We start from the raw sequence: 25,166 nt of genomic DNA on the forward strand, positions 1-25,166 counted from the left end.
CATCTGGTTTCCTCAACTTGAAAGGTGCTCTGTCAAATAACCATTTGTAAGTTGAGTCATCTAGCTCTGTTCCAGTCTAAAAACACTCTGTGAGATGAGAAATACTGCTGGTTTTCCTTTGCATTGTTAGTGCAGTCTGAGTCTCCTTGAGATCAGTAGAACTCAGGTTCAGGAGGACCGCAGGTCTGGCTGCAGAGTCAGGACTAGTGACTCCATAAAACTGTTGCCCCATAAAACAGCGTCCATGGTGCGGAGCACCCAGCTTGTGGCCATCTGAAGCAGTAGGACTGTGCAGAGCTCCAGCCTGACTCCCAAAAGCCGCGTAGCTGCATTAGCGGAGCAGTCACACTTGTCTCTCAGCACAGTGAGCCAGCTCAGGTGCCACTTTGCACTGATGTGCTTAAGTCTGGCTAAAAATGAGCTGTGGCTGACAGGAGGTTTGTCTGCTGGAACTGTGTAGGCCAGTACGAAGCTGAAGGCAGTTGCTGAGAAACCATATTACTGCTTGGGTTTTTGTTTTTGTTTTGCCTGTTCGAGATCAGGCAACAAACTGCAGCTGTCACTAGTAGTAACACATCTGATTTTTCATATCAGATGAAGGAGAAAGTTTTAGGGCTTCATTCGATCTTTATTTTTCAATTGTGTTAAATCACAGAAAGGCTGGTAAGTAGTCCCAGGGTATTACCACTGCAACATGTTTTATTGCCAATGACTTTCTGATTTTGCATGATAAGCATTTTACTGCCTTGCTTCCTTTTTTTTCCAGGGTTTTCACGTTCTTCCTTTTTGTCTTAAATGTCAGCAGAAGGATATTTGGCCACAGACCAGGGTAAGCAGAACAATAAAGAGCAGGTACAGAGAAGAGCTGTGGCCTTTGTTTTCTCTTGTCCTCGTCTTTTTTTCAGGTGTACCACATAGGAATTGGTTTCCCTTTGAAAATGTTTTCCTTGGACAGCATGGGAAAGTTTTCTTCACATATTTGGATTACAAAATTCTAAACTGAAAACTTCATTGCAAATAGTGGTTTCATTTTATTTTTGGAAATGGGAAAACTCGGGGATTTTCTTGGGCTTTTGACTGTTTCCTGTTCCATAGTCACTAATTCTTCTGCAGTTATATGAAGGAGGCTGTGCAATGTGTTGCCTTGTTTGAGTTTTATTTTGGTTGTGAAATATTAAACAGTTGATAAATAGCTGAAGATGAGGAGCAAGAGATGAAGTCCAGAAACAGATCTTGCTTTCTGTTTTTAAGCTTACATCCACTCATTCCAATTTCTAGAGGGAAACTGAAAATTCTGTAGGTCTGACACTTTAACTTTTGTTGTTAGGCTTTGGGAGAACATACAAAGTCCATAAGGTCTTTTTAAATAGAAAAATCTCAAGAGTATTTCCCTCTGAAACCTTTGGCTATTCAGAATTGCTAACTCCATTAAGAAGGCCATCTGGTGCTGTTGATTCATGTTGTCTAGGTGGGTGTTAAATGACCACCCCTAATGATAACAATGTGGCCCTACAGGTCTCATTTCACATGTATTCACTATGCTCTTAGCAATACCAGTCATCCCTATATTTATTGTGAAAGTTCTTGTATTATCCACCAATGCCTCCATTCCCCAGTGTGTTTCCACGTGCGACTTTTCCAGTAACTCTCTCATTACTATTTCAGGAAGTACTAACTTTCAGTCAGGGATCACCCAGCATCCTTCATAATTTTTCTCTGCTTGAGTTACTTTCATTATCTGATTGTCCTTTTCAGAGTATTTTGGGGCCTGTTTTAATTCCTTTTATTTTTCCAGCTGTATCCCCAATATTTCTTTTCTGCCAGCTGCTTGGCAACCACATCCGCTTTCCAGTTCCCTTTTATTGTGGCTGTATTTCTGAACTGGTGGGCTTTACAATGCATTACGGCTACTTGTTTAGGCAAGTGTACAGCTTCTAATAATCTCCCTATTAATTGTCCATATTTAACTGGGGCAGTCAATAATCCTCTTTCTTTCCATATGGCCCCATGAGCATGAACGACACCAAAGGCATATTTCGAGTCAGTCCATATATTTACTCTCTTTCCTGTAGATATTTCCAATGCTCTTATTAATGTAATCAGTTCTGTCTTTTGTGCAGACGTCCCTGTCAGTAGTTTCTCGGCTTCTACTACTTCGTCCTCTGTTACTACAGCGTGTCCAGATTTCCTTTGTCCATTTCTCACAAAACTGCTTCCATCAACATATAGGGTAACCTCAGTGAATTCCAAAGGTTCATCCTTTAAGTCAATACTGCTGGAATATACCTGTTCTATAGTAGTTACACAGTCATGCATAAATTCTGTATCTCCTGGTAAGGGTAACAAGGTTGCTGGATTCAAGACTGTCACAACTTTTAGTTCAGTATCATCTTGCTCCAGTAGAATTGCTTGATATTTCATCATTCTGCTGGGAGACAACCAGTGCCCTCCTTTTTGTTCCAATATTGTAGTCACTGCATGAGGGACTTGTACAATAATCTTTTGTCCCAAAGTTAGTTTTCTAGCTTCTTGGATAAGCAATGCCATTGCTGCAACAGCTTGTAAACATGAAGGCCATCCCTTGCTCACTTGATCCAGTTGCTTAGAAAAGTATCCTACTGGTCTTTTCCAAGATCCTGTTTTCTGAATTAAAACTCCCAAAGCCACATGTTGTCTCTCACGTACAAACAACTTGAACGGCTTTTCTGGGTTGGGCAGTCCAAGGGCTGGCACAGTCATCAATGCATGTTTAATTTGATCGAAAGATTTTTGGCATTCCGGTGTCCATTTGAGTAGATTTTCAGTTCCTTTTACAGCTTCAAGTAAAGGTTTGGCAAGCAATCCAAAATTAATTATCCATAGGCGACACCATCTGGCTATTCCCAGGAATGCTCTCAATTCCTGCTTTGAGTTAGGCTCAGGTGTTTGGCAAATGACCTCTTTCCGTTCCGTGCCAAGACTTCACTCTCCTTGAGAGACAGTAAAACCTAAATAAGTAACAGTAGTCTGAATTATTTGTGCCTTTTTCTTTGATACTCGATAACCTGCAAGTCCCAGAAAGTTCAAGAAATCAGTTGTATACTTTGCACAATCTTCTTTTGATGCTGTTCCTAAAAGAATGTCGCCTACATATTGTAGCAAGGTAACAGACATATTATTTCCTTGCCATTCCTCAAGCTCTTTTGCAAGTTGGTTTCCAAAAATAGTTGGGCTGTTTTTAAAACCTTGGGGAAGTACAGTCCAGCACAGTTGTGTTTTTCTTCCTGTCGTTGGGCTTTCCCATTCAAAAGCAAACAGCTTCTGACTTTCCTTTTCCAAAGGGATACAAAAGAAAGCATCTTTCAAATCCAGCACCACAAGCCATTGATCAATATCTTTGATTGTTATTAACAATGTATACGGATTTGCAACAACAGGATGTACATCCTGAACTATTTGATTTACAGCCCTTAAATCTTGTACTAAGCAATACTTGTCAGCATGAGGTTTCCTAACAGGGAGGATAGGGGTATTATATTCTGACTGGCATTCTCGCAAAAGTTTATAGACCATAAAATTGTTTATCAAGGGTTCTAACCCTTTCCTTGCCTCTAATTTTATAGGGTATTGTTTTCATCTTACCAGCTTTGATCCTGGCTTTAGTTCGATTTTTACCAGTTCTGCTGCTTTTGATCTTCCAGGTATCCCAGGTTCCCATACAAAAGGGTTCACGGCATCCCAACGCCTCTTCAGGGATTCCCAGGACGGCTTCTCTGGCTTCCTGCTGTAACAAAAAAGCTTCTCTTTGGGGATTTGCACATGAATATGATCACACTCAAAAGTTATCTGTGCATTTAATTTGCTTAACAAATCTCTTCCCAACAACGGCATAGGACAATCTGGTAAATACAGAAATTTGTGCATAAAAGTTTGAGAACCAAATCCACACTTAATAGGGTGGAAAAAGGGCCTAGTTTCTTTTCCTCCTGTGGCACCAATGATCAATAGTTTTTGATTACTCAATTTCCCTTTACAAGTGTTTAGAACTGAGCAAGCAGCTCATGTATCTACTAAAAATTTTACACTTTCATTCCCCAGCTTTAATGTGACCAGGTGTTCTGTTGGGGATACTTCCAAGTTTTCCCACGGTCCCCTTCAATCCAAATCTTGTCCTAAAGTAACTCGATCACTTTAGGATTCTCCTGTCCTCTAGCAGGGAGTCTCTGAAAACAAGTCTCTGGGTATTCTCTTTTCCAGTGTCCTTTCTGCCTATGTACTGCACACTGATCTCTTTCGAGACGACGGTAAGAATTTCCCTTACCTTCCCTCGATTTTCAATTTTGCCCTCTTTGTTCCCATCTTTCACCTCTCTGATTTCCTTCAGCAATTGCTGCTGCCAGTAACTGAGCCCTTTTAACTTGCTCTCTACTTTGTCTTTTCTTCTCTTCCTCTTCCCTATTATTATAAACTTTCTAAGCCGCCTCCAGTAATTTATTCAAAGACCTAGCATTCTCTCCTTCAAGCTTTTGTAATTTCTTTCTTATATCTGGGTTAGATTGCCCAATAAATATATTCACTAACAACAAGGCATCTTCTTCCCTGTCTGGATCCAAATCTGAATATTTTCTTGTGGTTTCACACAACCGCTCATAAAATGCTGACGGTGTCTCGTCCTTCCCTTGAAACACTTGACATATTTCTGAAGGATTTTTAGGCTTAGGTATAGCATTTTGTACCCTAGACAAGATTAATCTCTGATATTGTGTTAACAACAGTCTCTGAACCCTATTATTAGGACAGCAATTGGGATTAAGAGTTGGAAAATTATCTTCAAGTCTCCCTGCCTGGGCATCCTGTACATGTACTTTCTCTGCTTCTTCCTGTGCTTTAGACATTATCGTTTTCCGTTCTTCAGAAGTAAACAAAGTAGTCATTACCACTTGCAGATCCTTCCAATCTGGATCATGATTTTCTAAAATAGCTTTTAAAGTTTGTGTTGCTTTTTCTGGGTCTTCTCTGTAAGTCCCAGACATCTCTTTCCACACCTGCAAATCAACCACAGAAAAAGGTACTTTTACCCACACCGGTTCCACCACTGGTCCTACAGCTTGTCTCAAAAGTGCTTGTAATACAGCCCTCCCTCGTCTTGTTCTCCCAGCAATTGGGCTGTATTGATCATCCTCAACATCCTGGTTTTTGCTAGCATTGTCCAGTTTCTCCTCCGATTGACATGGAGCCACCAGAAGTTGGACATCATCATCCTCATCCGCATCTTTATACTTATTACACTGTTTTCCAATACTGCACGTGGAACAGCAATGCTTTAAACAATTATTTCTTTCATCCTCTTTTTTCTAATGACAACACATTAGTATCCTTAGTTACTAACCTGCAATCCTTTCTTGCCTTATAATCATTTCTTAAGGCAAAAAATAAATCAACATACGGTGTGTCATCCCATTTTCCTTCCTGCCTACAAAACAACATTAATTGTAATATTGTATTATAATTCAGAGTGCCATTCTTTGGCCACTTTTCCTGATCATCCAAAATATATACTGGCCACCATTGATTACAATATTCAATTAATTTGTTGCATGTCAGGGGATCTCCCCCAAACTTCCTCCAGTGTTTCAATATACATCTCAACGGGGAGGCTTTTATAATCCCCCTTTCCATAAAAGATGTTACATTACCCATTATACCGAATTACCTGCTCTGGTCGTCACCGCACAAGCGCAAGTAATACCCAGTAATACCAGCAGCTGCAATACCAAAACCAATCCGCCAATACGTGCTCTAAATGTCACAGTTTACTTGGCGATTTGTTCCAATATTCGAGCAATATCTCTGCTTGCGGCCCTGGCAATTACTCACCGCCCACTAGGAAACACTTCAGGGGAGTCCCCGGAAAATTTGTCTGGAGTTCCTCGTCGTGGTCCCAGCAGCGAGAAGAAATGGCTGAAGTCAAAGTCACTGTCACATCTGGGTTGCCAAGAACTGTTATCCAAAAAGTAAAACTCCTGAAACTGATTTCAGTTTAGAGAGGAGATACTGCTTTATTCGGTGCCAGGTGCTAGGTGATATCCACAAATCTAGCACGTGTAACACTGGTTCTCTTGTCATATTTATACACAAATATTACAAAGATTACAAAGTGGTACACTCCCTGTTACAATAATTGGTTCATATTTCTTCGTCTAGTATGCAAACTAGAACGCATGCTGAGTTCCTTTCTCTGCCTCTATCTTTTGAGTAGGTGGTGTAATTTGGGTAGGGGGCTTATGGGTTGGTGGTCGCAGGGACCCTGGCCCAGATTACCTTTCACCTAATTTCTCACTACTGGTCCTGGTAAATGTTCGCTAAATGCCTCAGGAAGATAAGGATGCTCCTGGAGGCAATTAGTATCCTCCTCTTCTGATAAGAAAAGGACCTTGAAGTGTCCTGTAGCTCTTCCTTTTTATCATGATGTGTAACAGGTGCTCATTCTAAGAATTGTTAGCCTTCTACTTAGTAAACAGTGAATAGTTTCTTATCATGTATAATACAAGTAGGCCTTTGTTACAGGCCTATCTTTTTGGCTGCAGTCATCTCAGTGCGTTAATAAAAATTTGCTGCTTTATTTATCTTAACCTTTTTCAATATTTTTTCTAAGGGTGAAATTTTTGTATAGTGCCATGCATTAAAATGCCTGAGGCTACTTAAACCCCATGGTATCCAAGTGCCTTGCTTTTGCCAAACTTTGGGATGTTATTACATGCAAATTATTTCTCTGAGAACACAAGGCATAAGGGAAACTTCAGGCATACAGTTTTAGAGATGCTCCTCCAGAGAGCTGAAATACAGTGTCTGGATATTCAGATCAGCTGTGATGCAACACGTTGCTTTGCAATATCTATAGTATAACATACAATTATTCCATTGTACTATCTACGTGTGATCATACTTAGGTCTAACAAGCTTCTTTTTCAGAGGTTTATCCACACATCTCTGCAGGCACAACTTATTTTGTGCCTTTGAATGGAAATAGTGTAAACTGTCAAGGCTAGAGGAGGAATTCCATGCGTCAGCACAGCTCCTGTGTCTGTGTAAACCTAGTCCCTGCACTACCCTTGCTGAACCCAAAGTTCTACGAACAAGATTTTCTGTTCAAGCATTTGGGCTTGCACTTTTAGCCTGCCACAGAGATAAAGCTATGCCTCTAGGGACACAGTGGGATAGATGAAGTTTAAAAAAAGGATCTACTGGATGGAAAATATTTCTTCATAATGTATTCATGTAACGGTTAACCTGAGCAGGGGCAAGCCTGTGCTGGGCTTCGCTGAGCTGATGTACAGGGTGGCCTTTGGGCTTCCTTGCGCTGCAGGACAGACTGAGTCAGCTCCTGTAACAGAGGAGCCGCAGGCAGCTCCCACTTGGTGATGGCACCATCTGTGTGGCCTTGCCTTTATCTAACAGCACAGCAGGAAGTTCCTACTGGAACTTCTCTTCTGTAAAAATGGTCAATAGAATTTTTTTCTTGTAAGAAAACCATATAGTAGCTTCAGTGACCAAAAAGGAGCTTCTCTCCATGGATGGGATCTGTGCAGCGTGCCATGGGAGAAATCCATCCACGGTCCATCTGATGATGCATGAATTTGGGGTTCCCAGCATCTGAAGGGACGTAAGATTATTCTGTCTTATTAAAACAGTTATTTTTATCAAGCCATTTGTTGTTGGGCCTTTCTTGCTGAGATGCAGAAACAACCCTGTACTGTCTCTCTCACCACACGTGCTCACATATGCTTACTTCCTACCTCTTTGGTTTGCTGGGGCCATACTCTACTTCCACCACAGCCATCAGCGTTGCTTCTGCTGAGCAGAGCTCAGGGAAGTGCCTGGAAGCGGAAAATCTCCGCTGCTCTGTGCGTGGCACCCAGCTCACGTCCCTCAGGTGTTGCATTGCATAACACACACACTGCATTTCGCTGTGATACTTTAGTAGCCCAATTCTTAGGGAAGACCAAGGGGTGTCTGTCTGGGCCAGCATGCACAGCTCTATGAATACCTTTTCTCTTTACACAAGATTAAAGTGGAGGCACAAGTGTGGTGGCCCATTCTGCAGGGGCTTTCTGGGTCTGCAAATCCCTAAACGTGGAATGAGATAAATAGAACAAATCTGGATCAGGTAGAAGAGAGGTACCTTATAGGAAACAAGGATGCGCAGGTTGGCTGGGAGGCGTGCAGCTGCCTCAGTCACAGCTTTGCTGATTTGGAACTGCAGTCATGTTCCAGAACAGTCTCTCTGGGAAGAGGCCTGGGAATAATTTTTCACTTATTGAAGATGCCCCTTTGTGTGATGCATGTTTAGTGTTTTACATAGTGTTTGTTATCTAAAGAAACTGAGAGCCACAAAGGCTTTCTTATCCAACTTTTTAGCTAGGGAAACTGAGGCACAGGGCAGGCTGTGGAAAATTCCACATTTCCTAGTCCCAGCACAATACTGCCTCACCCATGGGCTTGTCTGAGAGATACGGTACCCCAGCACCGTGAAAGATGTGCATCTGAGTGGCTGCAAGACCAAGGGGTCCTGGGTCACCTCTGCTCTTTAGAAGCACAAGTTTTGATCACAGAAATCCTCATGATATTTACGTTTCCACTGTTTAGGTGAGCACACCCCATCCTGACAGCTATCTTGTACGTAGTCCTGTCCCATGGCAGGATTCACAAGGCTCCTGTTCTTTTGTCTTCCCTTCCATGGCCCTTGAACACAGCCGTACTAACAAGAGGGGTCTTTGTATAATGCAGAAGAAAAACCCAGAAGTCTCTGAAGAGAATCTCCTGTGCTAATAGCAGGCAGGTAGAAGTATTGCCATATATTCCTTGTATTCCAGTTCTTAGGCATCTAAGTGCATTGTCTCAGGAGCATTTCTCCTGAGCTCAGAAAACACAGGTGATTCTCACTCTTCACTTCAAACCCACCAGTTCTCCAGGTGAGGAGTAAAAAGGCATGGGGCAAGCAGAAGGCAGCGCACAGACCAAGTGTGTGACTCCAGATTATAGCCAAGGTGCTTTTAACTCGCAGTAGCCTCCCTTTGCTGCAGAGAAACAGACCTCCAGCTCTGGGTAGGGTGGAGCTGAACTGAAGAGCTGCCAAAGCCAGGGCTTCTCCCGTGCCCCAGGCTGCAGAGTACAGTTACTTCACCATTAACAATTAGTCACAATCTCTGCTTTAGCCCCATCTTCTTGAGAAGTGCTGGGTGCAACTGAGAGGGCACCAAAGAGGAAAAGGACAAGTGCCTCATTCCAGCCCAGTGAGCTTGCCAGGCATAGTTTCAGCAGAAGCTTAAAAAAAGCAAAAAGACCCTTGTCTGTGCGAGCACCCGTCTGTGCCTCCTCTGTACTCTTCCGCATGGCACCTGCGTGAGTTTCCGAGGTAGGGAGTGAGGTGCTTAGGAAGAGCAATCTTGGAGTAGAGGGGTGATTGAAGACAGCCTAAATTTTTGCTGGACACCTGAGTAAAAGCCTTAATACTTGTGTTCCTTCTCCTGTCTTTTTTTTTTTTTTTTTTTTTCAGCAGAAGGTCTCAGTAGCAACAGATTGAGGAAAATAGAGTTTGGGTTGCCCCCACCCTATACAGTCTGCTTTCTGGCCAACAAATTAAACAGGAGCGGGTGCAGTGGGTTAGGTACAGGAAAGGAGCTGGGTGAATGAGGGAAGAGGAGCCTGGGGCAAGTCAAGCAAATAAGGAGGCAGGAGAGCTATGCTGAATGCAGGTATGTGCTCACCCGCTCAAGCTTTCCTGCTTGGGAACAAATGTGATAAGCAGGCTGGCCTGCTATGCACAACTGCGGCTGGCCTGTACCTGTCTAAAACAAAATGCCAGTCTCATTAGACTGACATCTGCTCCTGCAGGGAGCTAGTCCTCCTGCAAACCTGTTGCGGTTTCCTTCAGACAATCAGATTTTATATTTTTATACACACACACACGTATATATATGCATAAAAATACTGCTTTTTCAGGTCTCGTACTGAACCCAAACCTCATCTAAGTGAGCTCCCTGCTCTCACTGCCCCACAGCGAGGCCAGGTTTTTGTTTCTAGTGCTGTAGAAAAAGTCCTGTTCTGACACCCTTCCCCTAGTGCACCCACAGAGGCTGTGCTTAGCCTGTGCGGCCACGGGGCAGGTGAAAGCCGTGGTAGGGTGCTGCAGGTGGGGATGCCGTACTGGTGCTGGGGTGCTCTCTCAGTGACCCCAACAGAAGGCACGTTCTGATATTAGGTGCTCGCCCCACAGACACTGCTGCAGGATCTGTTCTCCCCACATACACATGCCTCAATCATACGATCTGTAGCTGCTCCGTGAGCAGCAGAACTAATTCAGCCCTGTTTTTCTCTAGATTGCTGCCCCATGTTTCTAGCTACCCCTTACCACCATAACAGCTACATCCCCTACTGTAATATGCTCATGTCCCTCATTGTGCCAGCAGTGAAGGGAAAGCAGAATGGCTCCTTTGTCTTCTCAGTGTGAGCATTAAGTGTCTTATCAATCTTCATTTGCCTGTAGGAACATATTATCTTTCAGCTCACTTCCCCTGTCTCAAACATGGCTGGAGAGGAAGTAAAACAGGTTACTGGCCTGGCAGATCACGTAAAACTTGCTTCCTTCAAAAACCTGGCTTGAAAAAATATCTGGTTTCATCGTCCCTTCAAAAAATATAGGCAGGATTCAGGAGAGATTAAAAAGAATATATATAGCAGGCAGAAAGCTGAAAGTGGCAGCAGGTGGCTGGAAAGCTGCAGGGAGGAGGGGACAGAAAGAATGCCTGGTCAGAAGCCACAGTGAGGGCCAAGTGCACAAAGCCAGTGTTGTTGGGTGGTTTAGCTGCAGCTGCTTTTGTCTTCAAAGAACCACTGCCAACCGAAAGGGATATTTCTTAACCACCTCAAACTCTGTGTTTCCTGTTGCAAATCTGGACAATAAGAGAGATCCAGCCATCTCTTTTGCTGCTTGCTTTCTGTGTTTCATGTGTTACCAGATCTCTGCATGCTATCAGCTTCCTGTTTGCTATTTCGGGGTCAAGCCAAGCACCTGTGTGTGGTGTTTGCGCCTCTTCCATTAGTCAGTGAGTGACATAGGTTTAGTCTGCCAGGTGTGCTTTTTTGCTGCATGCTTCCTTCACCTCTCCCAGGTCACACTGCAATGGCTTAAGTCCTTCTGCTGGAGCATGGGTTTGATGTGTGACAGCAGCTTACGGAAATGTACTTCAGAGTCCAGCATGAAGATGAAGAGTCTTGAGTTTCAGTTTAGTTTAGTCCCTTAAACTCAACACCAGCCTGGAAAAGAAAAAGCTACTAGCAAATTGAAAAGACAGAGAGCAGATGAGTATATGTGTGAAGGGAGATGTTTGGTAGTGAAGGTGTTTCTCTGAAGAGCAAGTACCCCCAGAAATGCCTTGTAGAAAGTCTGTGAGAGATCCAAGGGCAGAAGTACTCCCTCTCCATCCCAAGCGGTGTCCCCAAGCAGGGGATCAGTGTTGTCTTTCTGCAGCAGCTGTCACATTCTCCCATGCTGTCAGCTTGCAAAAATTGTGTCATGTGAGCCTTGGCCTGGGGCAATGTGCTCATGTGCCCTCCGGGCTCAGCACAGGCAAAGGTCAGCTGGCACCTCCTTTTCCCAGGGCAGACTTGCTCGTTGCAGTTTCATTCTCCTATGTTGGAGAGCCGTCCTACTCCTTCATCTCTGATGGGAGTGACCTTTGCCACCTGATAGAGAAGAAAGAAGAAGTGACAGTTGTGTGGCCTCACAAATAGGGCACTGTCCAGTAGCTAGGCTGCTGCAGGAGTCAAAGGAGATGCAAACTCAACCCAGAAGTTTGGGCTGAGATAGGGACACCTGAACCCAACTGAAAGCGTTTTCTTTATAACTAGGGGCACACAAAAACTGCGTCTGAGACACCATACATTCAAAACCTGGAGCCAGGGGATGGTCTCATTCTCAGAGAGAACATGAATGCCATATACATTATACTTTATACCCAGCCATGAGCCTGTTAACAGATTTAAACTTGCTTCACACCTTGTGCTGAGGGGCAGGCTTGGATGCGCGCTGGCGTCAGGAGAAAGAGGCAGCTTCATCCATAGACATGACTATGCCTATTCTGTCTGAGCCTGCAACCCTCCCATCCCACCTATCCTCACAACCGCACCACGCAGCTAATGAAGGCAGGTGGGCTGGGCATGGCATCCTTCTTGGATGGACCCTAACATCCTGGGCAGGCCAGGCTCCCGGGAGGTGGGGGATGCCCCAAGCTCTGGCTGGCCTCAAGTGGGGTAAGTGTGGGTGCTCACACTCCAAGAGCCCTGAGGCATCAGGCTGGATGCAGAAAGCAAGGGCTGGGGAAGACACCAGCATCGGTAAAACAACGCCTCAGTAAACTCACTGATAATAATAGACTCTTGGACCAGTAGCTGAAAGAACAGTACGGAAATACTCCTCCCACCAGTCAAATGCCACATAATTTTAAATGCATGTTTAGCTGAATGAGGAAGAGATTCTGCCTAGGTTGGGAGACATTTGTAAATCTTTTGTTGGGTTTTCCAGGTGAGGTTGCTGTAAACTGGAAGACCTGTCAGCTGAGTGGCTGGGGAATAGACAACACAAAACAGTTTGCATGGATACAAGTAATGGCACATCAACTACTCCCAGAAGACCAGCCTGGTGGCTCTGCCATGTTCAGAGAAGTCTCTGAAACACAGTGGCTCCCAGGGCTGACAAATCCACAGTAAAACTGGACTTGCTGGTCAACTGGAAAGCAGCCAACTGTCTGTTCCACTTCTCTTTTCTTTGTAAACTCCTCAACTTTCCACTTTCCTCTGGCTGCCATTAACCCAGGCCATGGCACTTCGACAGTTTCTCCATTTTCTGTCAACAAGATTTCTCATAATTTCTTTCTGAATAACTATCAGAGCTTCTTTTGTATCATGAGTCATCTTGGATGTTTCTGCAAGCCCAGGGATTTCAGGCCTCCTCCTCCCTGTCCTGTTGACTAATGACTTTGGCTTCACCACCTTTTCAGTTCATTTCTTATGGCAAGGTATCCAGAAACAGGTCCCTAAAATTAATGGAGTAGGTAGGGCCAGGGAAGCATGAGGCATCCCATTCCAAATGCAATGAATGGTTTATAGCCACACTACTCACAATGAGTCTAGGAAGGAAATTATGCTTTAAAGATTATTTGGTACATGATAAAAAAAGTTTTACTAATATTTCTTCAGAAAAATATAAACAGGAAAGCAGCATAAACCTCTCCCCAGAATGGGCTAATTAGCAAATACAATAGAAACATTAGTCAAGAGTCCTTGAAGGGGGGGGGGGGAGGAAAACATCAAATCTTCCATGTCTCTGTGTGATGATGCAGTGCTTAATGGTAGGAAGTGAGAACAGGAAAAAGAGGAAGGAACTGGTAGGGAAAGTGCAGTAGAGAAAGAACAGGTCACCCAGAGCAAGCAGTCTGAGAGGCTCTGATAGACTTCTTTAACAATAGGAGCAGGAGAACAAGTTTGAAGTAAAATAAATCTTGGGTCAAATGAGGATAATTAGCCATTGTTCAACTCTCGTGAAATGTGGCAAAAGGAAAACATTATTGCTTAGTGTAATTTTAATGACACATTTTCATTGTTTCATTTTTGTAACTATGCTTCTTTAATGCCCATCAGTGTTTACAAGTTAACACATTCATTTTTCATCCTTACATTTTGTCCAGTTACTCAGCAAACTGAGTAACCCGAGATGGGAGAGGGCCTCCCAATCCAATTCTTGCAGTGCTTTCCAGTCCAGTGTTTTCTGGAAGATATTCACAGGGCACCAGCATACATGTCCACTGAGTTGCCTTCCACAATTTAGGACTTGGTGGCATAGGGGCTTCCTCCACTGAACTCGCAATTGCCAAGACAGCAATATTATAGGAAAAGTAACCAAAACCGAAGTACGAGTTTGTACTAATGCAGCTCCTGTTTCACAGGCCACTGGGTTAGCTTTTTTTTTTTTAATCCATCATTTCTACTTCTCTTTTCTTTCTCTGAGTCTCATGAGGCTCTCGTGACCATTCTCTCCAGCCCATTTCACTGTAACTTCCTCTAGTACTACAGAGGTTGCTACTGCTGCGTGCTAATGACTTGTGGAGACATTACTCAGCAGTGATCTGTCCTGTGCTCCAACCTGATCAGCTTCAGGGTAGATGATGAGATCAGATCAGCCACAGCTTATTTCACCATTTCTCTGCTGCTGTTCTCTAGGTAGCTTGCCTTTTCTGCGCGAGGGCGACATTATAATTTTTCTCTTGTTTTCTTCCCACACCCATGCTTACAGTGTTATTTGCTATTCCTTCCACCAACATGATTAAGAGAACCAGTCTTTCCTCTCTGCCACAATATCTAGTATCGCTATCAAGTCATCTTGTCTCACAATTACTGCAACTTCTATCCTCTCTAACCTCTGCAGCAACCACTTCCCTCGCAAATAGTTAATCCGAAGGAGGCTGCTAAAGCATCTTTCTTTTTTTGATCAGCTTCAAGGCTGTAAACACTTGATCGTGACCTAAAACCTTGGTCTCATATTACAACATAAAAGACACAGAAATGTTTGAGTGTATCACATGAAGAAGACAATGTCTGTCTCAAGCCATTATGCATCAGAGGAGTGTTAACATCCATTACAGATTAAGTATTTACAGATCAGTAGGTTTATATATTTTGCACTCGGCAGTCCTAAAAAAAACTGACTGGAGATTTCCCTTGCTTGTCGATTTTTCACACAACTTAGGGAACTTAAAATCCATAAGTCTGAAATGGTGTTCAGGTCATGTTGGTATTTAAAAGGGCCATCAGGAGAGGTCAGGTAAGATAGCCACAGTCCTACGCAAACTAATGGAGAAGCTGGTACAAAGTTCAGTCATTAAGGGCTGAATGCAGCACGTTATCATTAGTGCTAGTCAACGTGGTTTTACAGAAAAGAGCTTTTTTAAAAAAGATAAATCTGATTTCATTCTTTGAGGAGCTTACAGATCAGACTGATAAAAGCAATCGTGTAGATACCATCAAAGTCCAAGGAGCTTCAGGCAGGACTTCGAAGACGTTCTGATTTCAAAGCCTGCCTTCTACAAAGTGAATCAATAGAGCCATCAGCCAATTTCCGTGGGCAGTCACGGGGAAGCCTGGCTGCGTTGCATTATTTCTATTCAAGTTTCTCTGAGATTGCTCCTCTGTTGTTCAGCAAGTTCCCTGGTGATCAGAAAGAAAAACTGCAAGTGCCTGAAGGCATGCGGCAGGCAGGCAAAGGGTCTGCAAAGACCGCCTGCAAAGGCTGCTCAGAGGCTGCCTGCAGAGCAGGCTCCGTCAGGTGGTGAAGTCTTGAGCTGGAAGAACTGGAAACACAAAATCTACCCACGGGAGCGTGGGGAACGAGGCCGTTTCCCACATGATCGGCTCGGAAAAGACAGGAGCTGTGAGAGGCGGCAAACAGCTGCGGAGGCTCCTCAGTGCCTTGGCGAGGACGAGGACAAAGCGGGCTGTTGGGTGCCCTCTGCCCGCCTTTGCCTGTCCAGTCCCGGAGGAGGAGCCCCAGGGGGAGGCGGCGGGGGTTGTTCTCCGGCCGCACCGGCACCGGTAGCCCCTCACACCGCAGCCCCGGCACGTCTGACAGGAGCCGGCAGCAGAGGGCGGCGCCGGTTCGGGTACGACATTCCCCCCTCCGCCCCCCCAAACCGCCGTCGCCCCTAGCAACGGGGCAGCCCGCGCCCAACGGCCAGGGGCGGCGCGAGGCCCGGCGCGAGGGGGCGGCGCGCGGCGGGATGCTCGACCGAGCGTTCCTGCCGAACGGGGCCGCGGCGGGGCTGCCGGCATGTCCTCCGGGCCGCGCTGCCCGGTCTGCGCCGAGCCCTGGGTCTCGCCGCGGCTGTTGCCCTGCCTGCACTCGCTGTGCGCGCCCTGCCTACGGCGGCTCGGGACGTTGGGGGAGCCGGGCCGGGCCGTCGCCCGCAGCGTCCTCTGCCCGGTGTGCGACGCTGAGGTGGCGCTGCCCCCCGGCGGCGTCGGCCAGCTCACCCCCGACTACCTGGCGCTGAGCCGCGGCGGGGCGGCGGCAGCGGGGTGCGACCTCTGCGCCGACGGGGCGGCTGCGAGGCGGTGCCTGACCTGCGGGGCCGACCTCTGCCTCTTCTGCTGCCAGGCCCACAGGTGAGGGGGCGGTGAGGCCCGGCCCGGCCCGGACTGGGCCACCTCGCCTCGGGGTGCGCGGGGCGGCCTTCTCCTCTCAGGCTGCTGGAGGGCAGCGTGTGGTTGGGTGGAGCAGGCAGGGACCCACGCAGAGCTAGCCAAAGCAGTAAACTCACATGCCTTCCAGTTTGTTCAGTCCCTAGTGGGTTTTTATGCTCCCCGGAGGATGCTCTGTACTCAGGTGGGGACCGGCAAGCTGCTGGCAGTAGGTCGGTCAGCCCTGTTCAGGTGAGGCCATTAAGTCCAAAATCAGGCCACTTTTTGCCCGTGATGGTGCACGCTTGCTGGTTTGCATCTCGGTTTAGCATCACTGGGCAGGGAGACTGACAGTGCTCCGACAGGCATGGGTGTGGGTAGAGTACTAGCAGGACAAGAGCCTCGCTGTTGTGCTGTCCCACTTTGGAGAAGGCACATCTCCCAAGGGAAAATGGGGAAGTTAAGCGGCTGGTCAGCCTCTCTCCACCTCCAGAAACATTCACTATGTGTATGTGCAAAGGCACCCTTAGGTGAAGTGAAAGGAGATGAACAGAAGTCCTGACATCAAGCCTGCCTACTGTGGTTGCTGCCTCCTGATGACTGCCCTGTGTGCTTGCCTGTTAACTGTTGCGTCCATGTATCTTGTGTGCATTTTCAGCATTTCTGTGAGGCCGGGAGCCTACAGCAGTAACACTATTGCAGCAGTCACACTATTGCTTCGGAGTGTGCCTGATATTGCAGGGTTTTTTTTCTCTTGGAATACAGGAAAACTGAAGAACTGACAGCAAAAGAGAGCTGTTGTACCTCAGGGTCATGTCAGTAAGGCAGGAAGAAGAGGTGACTGCAACAGAGGTAGGAGCTGAAGAGGGTCACAGTGGCCATTGAGCAGAGCAGAGAACAGGCAGCACTATGAAAGAAAAGTGATAGGAAGTCTGAATGGCCTTATGAAGCAAGGAGATGACAGGCAGGGTCAGAAAAACACTCAGTAAGACTAGCCAGGAAAGCCTCAGCCTGGGTTAATCAGCTCAGCCTATTCCCTCCACGTTTGCTGTTCCTTTCCACTTGATTAGCAAATTCTTTCCCCAGAAAGAACTGAGGCATATTCCTCGCTGCCCTGCCCCCCCTGCAGATACTGGTGCCTGTGATAAAACAGCTTAGACTTTTAGTTACCTTTTCACTCCGGGCTGTAATTTTCAGCATACCATTCTGATTAGCTAATGCCTCATACCCCATGCAAGCTGCTGAAGAGTGATAAACTGAGACCTTGAATAGCAGCCTGCTGCGCTGACAGAAGTAACTGCAGAAGGTATAAAGCAGTAGAACATTTGTCCTGATGACCCACTCGGTATTTACTGATATCATTTTTTTACCCCACTAGCATCTGCAGACTTGTACCTGATTTAGTTGATGGCAGAGCAGAACAAGGGCCAAGGAAAACCATTCTGAAATTATTTCCTGGTGTGTAGGGAATATATCTAAGGATCTGAGTGCCACTGTTGAGCTCCTTGGAATAAGTGAGAGGTCTTAGGTTGAAGTCAGGGAAGTGTGAATTTGAAGGGTGTTATGCAAATAATGCTAGAAGGCTTTGAAAATGTGCTGGACCCAAGGGAAGTTAGTGGGAAGTGAAAGCAACAGTGTAAGGGCCATGTCCTGCCCTGTGATGAGGTTGCTTTGTGTTGCCAGAGCAACTCTATAGACCTTGGTCCTCAGAGTATTTCTTTGCTTATGGCTTGGAGCTCCCATCGCAACCTGCAGAAGTCATTAGTGCAGCAGACGAGGAAGGAGAGAAGGCTTTTACATCTTGCTAAATAACTAGCTCCCAGTGTCCAAAATAGCATAAAATGGACGTATTCTAGTGCACCTGTAACATGGTGGACCATTCACCTGTGACATGGTGGATGTCTGGGTCATAACAGGTTCTTTGTGTCCCATCCTTGGTCTCCTCTGAGCAGGACCTAACCTGGTGGCCAGGAGGAAATGGAGTTTAACTTTCAGAATATTAAATGTTTTGCCACAGACTGTCTTCTGGCAGTGGCCTGAACTAGATTTTCCCCTAAGGAATATTAGAGCTCATTTGCCTCAGCAAATTTAAAGCTGGTGAAAATCATTGGGCTGATGGCTGAGGAGCCTGGCACCTCCCATTCTTTTCCAGAAGTGACTGTCCATGAGTGATTCTGTTTTTAGGCACCTCCTGCCAGCTCTCACTTTGCAGAGCTCACCGCCCTCCTGCTGCCTTTGTCACAGTGGGCTCTGGAGGTAATTGCAACTATCCCACTTCTGTCATGCTCCATGAAGGGGCTGCTGGCGGTAGCAGCCTGACAGCCCGTTCCCCGGTCTGTATGTGGCCGTGGTGGGACATGCGATTCTTGTGTCTGAAAATAGTGCTGACTGCATGCAGGGAGCCTGAGAGCAGCCTCTAATGAGCTGCTTGCAGATGCTGTCCTCTTTTGTGTGGAGCCTTGTCCTCAGGAGACCACAAGTCCCTTTGTGCAGAGTGGATTTCAGTGGAGACAGGAGGGAGTGGTGCACACTGTGACTTGCAGTCTGTACAGAGTAGCGTTCGCAAGGGGTCTCGGCTGTCTGCATTTCATATCCGACATGCCTAAAGTGATGTGTGGTTGCTCCCTTCTAGGAGACAGAAGAAGACAGCCTCGCATGCCGTGACGGAGCTGGAGAACACTGAGGATTGCAGCCAGGCAGGGAAGCCTCTCTTCTGCCCTTCCCATCCCACAGAGGAGCTAAGGCTGTTCTGCGAGCAGTGTGACCAGCCTGTGTGCCAGGATTGCGTTGCAGACAGGCACCGGCAGCACCCCTATGACTTTACCGGCAATGTCATCCACAGGCATGGGGATGCCCTGCGGGAGCTGCTGAAAAGCACCCAGCAGCACACGGGCGCCCTAGAGGATGTGCTGAGCCAGATTGATGACATGGGCAGTGCCGTCCGCAGTCGCGCAGAGGCTGTGGCCACAGAGATCTGTCTGTTTGCCAGTGGGTATGTGAAAGCAATTGAAGAGCACCGGGACCGGTTGCTGAAGCAGCTGGAGAACTTGAAGGTGCAGAAGGAAAACCTACTGCATTTGCAGAAGGCTCAGCTGCAGCAGCTGCTGCTGGACATGAGGACAGGCGTGGAGTTCACAGAGCGCTTGCTGACAAGCGGCTCGGACCTGGAGATCCTCATCACCAAAGGCGTGGTGGCGAGCCGGCTGGCAAAGCTGAACAGCATTGCTTACAACACCCGCCCCAGCGTGGACGATGGGATCCAGTTCTCCCCCCGTGAGAGGGCAGGGCAGTGTTGCGGCTATGAAGTTTTTGGGGCCATTCTCAATAAAGTGGTTGATCCAGCCAGATGTACCCTGCATGGGGAAGGTAATGGGGTGCTGTACAACAGCTGAAAGGGAACGCACAGCTCCCTGAAGTCACCTCTCCGTTCTCTGTACCCACGTGGTATGCAGCTTAAGGCACTGTTGGCTCCCTGCTCTCCCGGCGTTGACTAGGGGCAGAGGTAGAGTCCTGCCAGAGGCTGCATTGCTTGCTGAGGGCCTATGGGAGCCATGCTGGGCAGGGAGTCAGAGACCTATCCCCGTCCAGATGTACAGAGCATACTGGAGCCGCTCTCTGCGACATCACTGACCTCAGCATGGGGCTGAGGTGTGAGGAGAGGAACCCTTAGGCCCAGGGCCAGCTTAGGATGAGAATGGTGCCTGCAGTGGCAGGACGTGATGCTCTCCCGGTGGCCCCAGCTGTTGTGCATGGGCCCAGGCAGATCCCCTCTGTGGCTGAGCGAGTAGGTTCATTCCCCTTACAGCTTCTGCTGAAATTGCCATAGGAATAACTGGCATCAATGGTTTCATGGGTATTTGCTTACTAAGGACTTGGAGCAGGGCCAACAAAGAGTTCAGTAATGGCCTGCACAGGGCGGATGAGACAGACCCAGAGCTCCTTTGATACCTTCCATGCCAAACTGTAAGTGCCAAGGTCTCTGGGCCTCCCCACTGCACAGAATGGCTGTTCCTCTTCCCTCCTGATGGCATGATGCACCTTGAGGTCTTCTGGGAAGATGCCAGCTGGGCTCAGAGGGGCAGGCAGGAAGACCACCCTGGTGCATAGAGACCTCCAGGCTAAGCCTGCCCAACATCTCTCAGCACCTATGACTGCACTCACTTCTGATCCCCAGTCATATATTTACTTTTCCCTGTGAGCGGAAAGAGCTTTACACCCCAGCAGCAAAGTCCTGGCTGTGCTCTGATGGGACTGCAACACTGCAAAATAGGTGGGAGGTGGCAGTCACGGCTGGTGTGAATCCTTTCTGGTCCTATTTCTCTGCCTTACAGATCTCCACAGTGTGCGTCAGAACCAGCTGACTGGCTTTACCCTGCTCTGCAATGACACCATGGGGGAGCGGATGGGACGAGGAGGAGAGGCTGTGTGGGTCACCATCACCCACAAGGACAAGAGAGACTGGTGGGTATTTCACCTGAGAACTCTCTGGTCACTGGGTTTGCCTTTCTGCCTCCTTTACCATGGCTCCCTCCTTGTTTGGGCAGGTGGGAGGACATGCTTCAGCATGTGGGTCAGAATCTGTAGGGGAAAAGGCACTAGTGTTCTTCCCACCGGTATAGCAATGCTTCCCACTGGTTGTATTTGGCTGTGTGGAGCTTGACGGTGTTGGCTCAGATTTGTGTTGAGTCTTTCAGTGATTTGGGACTTCTTAAAGGATCGAGCTCTGAGTGGGTGTTAGACATTGTCAGAGTGAGCTGTGGCTGCTTCCCACCCCTACCAATAGACACCCAGGGCTCCTGCTTTTGTTAACACCTAATGAGCATAAAACATAGCAACCCAGAAGGGCTGTCCTGAGTCAGACAAGACAGTCCACCAAGCCCAGGAGTCTCTGGCAGTTAAGTGCTTAGTTCATGTTCTGGAGAAAGAATCTGTGTCGGAACTTCATCATGTTTTCTCCTGTAGTTACAAGTGTTGAGCACTTTAACATGTTCAGAGGTTTTCTAGCAAAAGCAGGGAAGATCACATTTAAGCTTCTAAGTGTTTCCACAATGAAAATGACCAACCAGAAAAAACGATTTTGTAACTGTTTGCAGGCCACACTTGGTACTATAAAGCAGCCAGGCACAAATGCAGAACCAGTTGGAGGTCAGTTCTTAAGAAAAACATCTATTTGGTTTTCTAGCACATACAATGCAGCTGGAGCAAGATGCCAGTCTAACTTGTTCCAGGATCTGCTCTTGGTGGGATGACCTGATGAAAAAAGAGACAGGATGCTAAAACTCCTTGCTATGGGGAAGTGTTGACACGGCGTACAGAAACAGTGCTGGTGCACAGTGCACAGATGCTTATCAATAGAGCATTGTTGTTCAAGAATATTGCTCCGGTGTACCTTCCTTCCTTACGTGCTCATATGATGTAGGAAGGTGTGCACACGAGGATTATGCAGATTTTGTTTGGTAGGGTAGAGGTCGCTGTGGCCACATTAGCTCAATGTCTTGTTCTTGCATGTATGCAATTGCTACATCCGTTGCTGAAAGCCGTCTGGCTTTGGGTTGAGGCACAGCAGCTACAGAAGAGGGTGAAGTATCACTGCACAGTTCATGGCAGGAAATGATGTAAGCAGCTGCATTGATGTGAAATGGTGGAGGGTGGGGAATACAGCCTGCAAATCTGGAAGGTTCTAAATTGTCATGTCATGGGGCACAAGACACTAATTAGCAGGGATTAGGAAGAACACCTTTCTCTATGCAGAGCTGCCTGATAATTGTCTGTGGAAAGCTCTTTCCATCTTCCTGTGAAGCGGGAAATCAGTCCCCAAGTAACTAGCTGATGCTTTCTCCCTGGCACTGTGTGAAATTCAGCGAGCGTCACTTTGGAAAGGGAGAGTTTACCAGCAGAGACCTAGAACTCCTCAGAGCATTGAAGAGAAGAGTTGGGGTCATTGAATTTGGGACAGTGGTTAAAGTGATTCAAACCTGCCGTTTTTATGCCCTGTCTTATTTGTGGGCTCTTCTGGAGGTAACTGCTCTCTGAAGCTGTGAATTTACCTCATTTCTGAGGGCTCTTATCTGATGGGATAATCTGACCTGCAAGTGTGCTGTCTGTCATCTTCTGCACTTTCAGCGCTCAGGGTTGCTACAAATCCTTGCAGTGCAGCTAGCTTTGTGTGACTTCCGTTGTATGGTTATTGCAGCTCCCAGTAGCAGATGTGTGTGAAAGCTACTCAATGCTTGAGCATTGCTCGTGCATCCTGTTAAGCTTGCTTAAGACTCGCAGCTGCTGAACAAGGCTGAGGATAAGGAGCTGACCACAAATCTAGACCAAGCAGTGGTTCACATGTAGAGGAATTTTCTGCCAGTCACCAACCTCTTCGACTTCTCTCTGTTCATAGCGCAATCAAGCCAACAGTGTGTGATAACGGTGATGGGACCTACCATATTTCCTACAGCCCTGAGGAGCCAGGCTTGCATACTGTCTGCGTCTATGTGAAAGGGCAGCATGTACAGGTAGCATTTCTTGTTTCTCTTGCACTGCTTCTTCTTTACCTGCTTTTCTTTTCTAAGCGTTTGCTTCAAATCTTTCTAAGGATTGCCTCTACCACTTAGCAGTTTAAGACTGGGCTTAGTGGTCTGTGACTGACAGGATCACCCGGTTGGTTTTTGGAAATGCAAACACAACATCTGATAGCATCCGCTGCAGCAGTCTCTCTGCTTGCTTGTCCTCTGCAGGGCTCTCCATTCACTCTGATGGTGAAAAACAAGTTCCTTGAGCACCAAGGCGTGTTTCACTGCTGCACCTTCTGCTCAAGCGGAGGGCAGAAGGCTGCTCGCTGTGCCTGTGGGGGGACCATGCCAGGTGGGTGCTCAGCTTTCCCCACACTTCTCAGTGAGGCTAAGCAGCACTGTGGCCATGCTGTTCCTATTCCAGTGCTGGCATGTTGGGAGCATCTGGGCTGTGTCACACAGTGCCCAATGCTGTCCTATGGAAAAGCCTCACTCCTCATTTAGGACAAAAATTCAACTCCCTTATTTGTTTAATCCCAACTAGCTTTCCTGTCCTTGACCTGCATGTGTCATTGTGTGTTTTGCATGTTTTAGTGTAGAACCATTCTCTTCCTTTTTCTGTGCTTGATCTGTATCTAGCTCCGGCCACAGTCACCAGTGGCTGGCACAGGGTTCTGCAGGCCTGTGTCTTGTATTACTCAACAGGCAGGGGGATGGAAGTCTTCAGCTTTCCCCAGTGACTGGAACAGGGAGGTCCCCCTCTGCAGTTCTCCTTTCTTTAAGGAGCCCTGGTAATTTTGGCCTTTAATATGCTGTGCTCTCATCAGTGCATGACTCCCCGTCTTAGAGAAGTACTGGGGCTGAAGCACTCTCTGAAAGCCTCTGACACACTGGGATTTTCTGGCCCACTTTTGGTTGCCTCTTCTCTTGCAGGTGGGTACCAAGGCTGTGGCCATGGACACAAAGGTCACCCTGGCTGCCCACACTGGTCGTGCTGTGGACAAGTGAAGGAGAGCTCGGAGTGTTTGGGAGGGCCTCCCAGCAACACCCCGCAGAGGAGTTTCCTCAGGACAGTGGTGCTGTGAGCAGCCAGGTGAGCCCCTGCGAGCCCAGGGCACTGCTACTGGCTGCTGCATGAGCACAGACCACGAGGATCCCCGCGATCACTGCATAGCCTCGCTGCCAGAAAACAACATCGTGATGGGTGCAAACTCAGAAAGAGGAATGAGGGAAAATAAAATTGTGCCTTATATTCCACTTGGAGCTGTGTGTGCAAAGTTGTTTTGTGCCTGAACAGGAGCAAACACTGAGTGCTTACACTTTCAAGGACTCAAGGCCTGTGAGGTCAGGCTCTAAGGGGAAACTCAATCTGAGCAGTTACCTCACAGGAGGGTCAAGATGTGTCTCATTCTACAGGATCAACAGTCTCTGCTGTCCTTGAAGAGGCCAAAGCTGCTTGTTGGGGCACATTCCAAAGGGTTTGTGTTTGTGCCTTGGAAAGGCTTGGCAGCCTGAATATGGCTTCTGCCTCCCTGTTAGATGTGCAGTGCATATAGCACAGTCACACTCCTGGGAGCTGCTATTGTGTTTGCAACTCTTCTATTTTCTCTGAGTAAGCTGTAGTCTCTTTACACCCTCCCTGCAAAGGAAGAGCAAGGTGGGTTAGTAATATGTCTGAAGGAAATCCAAGGAAAAGCCATGGTGCTGATGGGAACAGGAATTAGAATGTTATTCACCCAGTCTGTAAGTTCTCATGGAGATGGTGTGGGACATAGCGCTGCTGGGGGTGATGCAGGAGCACCCAGCTCACCAAGGGAAGATTTGTGGACAGTTTGAGCATCGGTAGGAGCCATAGGCACAAGTTTCCAGGTGTCTGTCTTGAACTGGGGCAACTAGGCAAGAGTGGCAGAAGGAGAGGGAATACAGCAAAACTGGATTTGGCTTGTGCAGTCTTGGCAAGGCACTGTTTTTGGAAGGAGAACTCATCCCTTTTTCCATAGAGGAAGGGGGATGTATCTCCTGGGCTTGTATGCATGCTGCTAACCCATAGTTGGGGAAATGGCATCTGTGATGAGGAGGAAGAGGCACTTTACTGGAAGGGCAGCTGCTAACCTGCTGATTGCTGCCTGCCGCTTGCCTGGGTGCAGCAGGCACCCTGGATACCTTCCTGAACAAAACACATTTGTGTCATTGAGACTGGGAACGCTACTGCCCTGGGGGTAACCTTGCTAGTAGGTGTGTGTTGCTACGGGCTCCTAATACTGCCTGGGGAGCTGGGGACAAAGGTCTGACTGTTGGTCATTTGGGGAGAGGAATGCTGCTCCATTGTCAACAGTAAGGACTGGTTCTTGCTTTCTGGCTGATGATAGCTGGCTTGTAAATAGTAGAAACCTGTGCTGTCTGTTTGCTCAGACCTAGAAGATTCTCATTTGTTCGTTCCTCTTACAAAGCCAG

General features: G+C 47.2%; 2 protein-coding genes across 4 annotated transcripts; one reads left to right on the top strand and one right to left on the bottom strand.

Annotated features, from left to right (window-relative positions):
* Nucleotides 1–922: 922 nt before the first annotated feature.
* Nucleotides 923–8,631, bottom strand: LOC129215139 (uncharacterized). Its single transcript, XM_054847795.1, has 4 exons — nucleotides 8,162–8,631; nucleotides 5,857–5,979; nucleotides 4,917–5,024; nucleotides 923–3,763 (listed from the first exon to the last, which is right to left on the bottom strand). The coding sequence occupies exon 4, from the start codon at nucleotides 2,737–2,739 to the stop codon at nucleotides 1,774–1,776; it is 966 nt and encodes a 321-aa protein (XP_054703770.1). The 5' UTR covers nucleotides 2,740–3,763; nucleotides 4,917–5,024; nucleotides 5,857–5,979; nucleotides 8,162–8,631; the 3' UTR covers nucleotides 923–1,773.
* Nucleotides 8,632–15,800: 7,169 nt separating this feature from the next.
* Nucleotides 15,801–23,969, top strand: TRIM45 (tripartite motif containing 45). 3 transcript variants are annotated; one of them, XM_054834910.1, is made up of 6 exons: nucleotides 15,801–16,194; nucleotides 18,842–19,575; nucleotides 20,541–20,670; nucleotides 22,601–22,715; nucleotides 22,938–23,064; nucleotides 23,646–23,969. In XM_054834910.1, the coding sequence occupies exons 1-6, from the start codon at nucleotides 15,860–15,862 to the stop codon at nucleotides 23,795–23,797; spliced, it is 1,593 nt and encodes a 530-aa protein (XP_054690885.1). In that variant the 5' UTR covers nucleotides 15,801–15,859; the 3' UTR covers nucleotides 23,798–23,969. The 3 variants fall into 3 exon arrangements, with proteins under 3 accessions (XP_054690885.1, XP_054690903.1, XP_054690895.1); XM_054834928.1 differs by lacking the exon at nucleotides 22,938–23,064 and having other exon boundaries at nucleotides 23,646–23,855; XM_054834920.1 differs by lacking the exons at nucleotides 22,601–22,715; nucleotides 22,938–23,064.
* The last annotated feature ends 1,197 nt before the right edge of the window (nucleotides 23,970–25,166 follow it).

This window comes from Grus americana, chromosome 1 (genome assembly GCF_028858705.1).
Source record: "Grus americana isolate bGruAme1 chromosome 1, bGruAme1.mat, whole genome shotgun sequence".
Classification (NCBI taxonomy): domain Eukaryota; kingdom Metazoa; phylum Chordata; class Aves; order Gruiformes; family Gruidae; genus Grus; species Grus americana.

What these genes read in the sequence shown, in the direction of transcription:
- TRIM45 (XM_054834910.1), top strand. Translation starts at nt 15,860, where the DNA reads ATGTCCTCCGGGCCGCGCTGCCCGGTCTGCGCCGAGCCCTGGGTCTCG. An exon ending in CACAAGGACAAGAGAGACTG is followed by an intron (nt 20,671 to 22,600) that starts GTGGGTATTTCA and finishes CTCTGTTCATAG; the next exon opens with CGCAATCAAGCCAACAGTGT. An exon ending in TGAAAGGGCAGCATGTACAG is followed by an intron (nt 22,716 to 22,937) that starts GTAGCATTTCTT and finishes TGTCCTCTGCAG; the next exon opens with GGCTCTCCATTCACTCTGAT.
- LOC129215139 (XM_054847795.1), bottom strand. Translation starts at nt 2,739, where the DNA reads ATGACTGTGCCAGCCCTTGGACTGCCCAACCCAGAAAAGCCGTTCAAG.